Source organism: Pelophylax lessonae, assembly GCF_965119305.1.
Source record: "Pelophylax lessonae genome assembly, chromosome: 9".
NCBI lineage: Eukaryota > Metazoa > Chordata > Amphibia > Anura > Ranidae > Pelophylax > Pelophylax lessonae.
In genome coordinates, this window is record NC_138776.1 from 29,476,478 (window position 1) to 29,479,778 (window position 3,301).

The 3,301-nt window shown below is 37.9% G+C and overlaps 1 protein-coding gene across 1 annotated transcript; it reads left to right on the plus strand.

The window, feature by feature from the left end:
* Positions 1–1,455: 1,455 nt before the first annotated feature.
* LOC309564490 (olfactory receptor 1J21-like) lies at positions 1,456–2,400 on the plus strand (the record flags this gene model as incomplete). The annotated part of the gene is made up of 1 exon (XM_082269116.1): positions 1,456–2,400. One exon carries the CDS (start codon positions 1,456–1,458, stop codon positions 2,398–2,400), a length of 945 nt encoding a protein of 314 aa, XP_082125242.1.
* Positions 2,401–3,301: the final 901 nt, after the last annotated feature.

A 3,301-nucleotide genomic window follows, 5' to 3' on the forward strand; every position in this document is an offset into this window, starting at 1 on the left:
GTGACACAGACACAGATCGCAGGTTCAGCTATGCTGAATCCTGTGATCTCCTCCTGTCTGTCACAGAGGAGATCTGCCTGCTTTGTTTACCTGACGATCGTTTCCCTGACGATCGGGGAAGAGCGGCGGTGATCATCACCTCTTCTCCCCTGGCCTGACTCCTGCTGTGTCTAAATACAGCGGGAACGCGCCACAGAGAGAGGGAGGAATCCAGCGACGTAGGTCTACATCGCTGGACCCAGCCGAGCCGCTCTGCTGTAGTAGCAGCAACGTGAGCGGTCGGCAAGTGGTTAAAAGAGGAAACTGATATGTGAAGTTAGGTATGGACTGTATGTTAATTGTATTATTTGAGGTTGATTTACAAAAGGCAAATAGGTTGTTCGCTTTGCAAGGGAATTTTTCCTTAGCTTAGTGATTGAGGTGAAGCTCTGTTGACTTCCACTGCGTGACAGGAAGAATACTGTTTTATTTTTTTCCTTGTACATGATTGGTTATTTTTTTTTGAAAAGTGAATTTACAGAAAACTGTAAATAAATGATGCAGCCCTGTGGACAGAGAGGATCTCTCGCCTGCTGCCAGAGGGACGTAGGGGAACAGGGGGCAGAAGTGGTGCATGCTCCTAAATATGGGTGTAACATGCAACATGTTCAGAAAGGTGAACTTAGCCTTTAATATTGCTTTCCACAACTATGTAATTTACATATGGATTAAAAATTACTTCTAAATGTATTCATAATTACATGTGAACACATTCTAACTGGTGACGTTTGAATGAATATGTTACACAAATATATTAATAATAGTGTTATTATTAATATTAATAATAATACTAATAATATTAATATATTTTTTAGTTTGGGTGTTTTTTTGGGGATAGTATGATAAGATTAATTGTTCAATCTACTTATTTAATTTGTACAGTATATTTCATTAAATAACAATTGAAACCTCAATTGAAGTCTCATGGTTGCTTTGGCAATTTATAATTCTGTACTGCTGTATGTTATGATTTATAATTGATTTTCACTTGGAAATGCTTAAAGCGCTAGTATACTCTGCTTTTTAAGTTTTACCTACAGGTAAGCCTATAATAAGGCTTACCTGTAGGTAAAATGAATACAGTATATTACAACATATGACATTTGCTTCTAACAGGGCAGTTTCTTACATATTTACTTGACCTTTTTTGTGATTTATTTTTTCTTTTCACTTGTTGATCATTTTCACATGACATTTTTGGCATTGCATCCTATAAAATCAGCACTTACTTTGTTTTCTGTTGCTTTAGAGTCTTGCCTTTCATCTTCTTTAAACCAATTCACGAAAAAGCTTTGGCCATACTTCTCTTTAAATTGTTAGTATGTAAATGGCAAGTATATTTTATATAAATAATCTTTTTCATATTAGTTACTTTTTAAAAGCCACAACTATATATATTTTTTCCATTCAAGTAAGATGGAAGAATGCCGTAACAGTACAGAAAATGTGTTCTACATTTCAGCATTTTCCATTTCTGAAACTGGACAATGTCTCCTTTTCACTGCAGTTCTATTAATGTATCTGATAACCGTCCTTGGAAACATGACCATTGCTCTGTTGGTGTGTTTGGTTCCCCAGCTCCATACTCCAATGTATTTCTTCTTGAGTAATCTTGCTATTAGTGATGTTATATATGTTTCAGTTACTCTTCCAAAACTGCTCTCCATCCTCCTAACACAGGACCATTCGATGTCCTTCTCTGCCTGTATGACTCAGGTATACTTCTTCTCATTGTCAGCTGCTTCTGATGTATTTGTACTGACCTCCATGTCCTATGACCGATATATGGCAATCTGTAAACCGTTCAAATATACCTTATTAATGAGTAAAGATGTATGCCTTGCATTGGCTCTATGTCCTTGGCTCATATCATTGACTAATGCAACAGTCAATGTTTTAGCCACATCTCTGTTATCCTTCTGTCTCACACAAAATGTTGACCATTTCTTTTGTGATCAGAAAGCACTGTATGCAATAACCTCTAGTGATGCTACAAGCAGAAACATACTTATGTTAAGTCAGGATGCATTTCTAGTATCTTTCCCTTTTTTCCTTATTATGACGTCCTACGTATTCATCATCTCCACCATACTAAAAATTAAATCCTCAGAGGGACGACTAAAAGCTTATTCCAGTTGCACCTCTCACCTCACCACAGTAATATTATTCTATGCTCCAATCATTATATTGTACGGCAAACCAGATTCTGAAGGTTCTAAGGAACTGGACAAGTTGCTGACTTTGCTTTATACGGCTGTGGTTCCAATGCTCAACCCATTTGTCTACTCTTTGAGGAACAAAGATTTTTTGAAGGCTATAAAAAATATAAAAAGGAAATGGAACATGGTTTACATTAAATAATTATTTGTCAGATCCTGTAACGATTTTATTGTATGAGAGCCCTGTGCACACTGGGCCAGATTATTTTAATATGGATACAGCGCGGTGTATGAAACTCTCTTCAGGGAATTTGTTTCATGATTTCCATCATGTGGTTCTGCAGCAACTGTCGGCCATACATTTTGCCCGTCAACCACTTAGTCCACTTTAGCCCAAAAGATTCAGAATCTGTCATATCCATTTATATTCAAGAGCAGAAAATGAAATTAAACATAGAAATACAGAAAGGAGTAGATGTATATTAGGAGCTGCGCCAGACATATATTAAACAATCTATCACAGTAATACAGTCCAACCATGAACAATCTAATGGAGTAGAACTGCAGGTAGAGAGAAAGGACCCGATCCAATCAGCCAATCACCAGTGAGTAGTGAGAGAGATGAGTTTCACCCTGTGCTGACACCCATAGCCTCTCACCGGAACTTTTGACCCTCCTGTCACAGAGTGGTCAAACAGGCATAAGAGCAAACAGCGCTCGGCATAAATGATGGCTCCTAGTCACATTCCTCACATTCCTCAGCAGGGAGAGAGAACTTCACAATTCCCAATGTACAATGCCTTCACAGGACCCCACAGAAGTGTCTTTCACATGCAGGCTCATAAAAAAGACAGAGGGGCAACCAATCGTGAAGTACATCAAGGCACATAAATTTATTAAAAAGTAATGCACTAACATCATATAACAGCATCAATGGATAAAACCGCGGTATGTAGCGTGCTCAGCTCGGATATGTCCGCCTTACACGTATCGTCAAACATCTATGACATCTTCAGAGACAGAAAGGAGTGCCAGAACAAAATTGAGTAAAAGAGTCCAAGACAGTTGTAATTGTAGATAAAAAAGTCATATAAAAACATCCA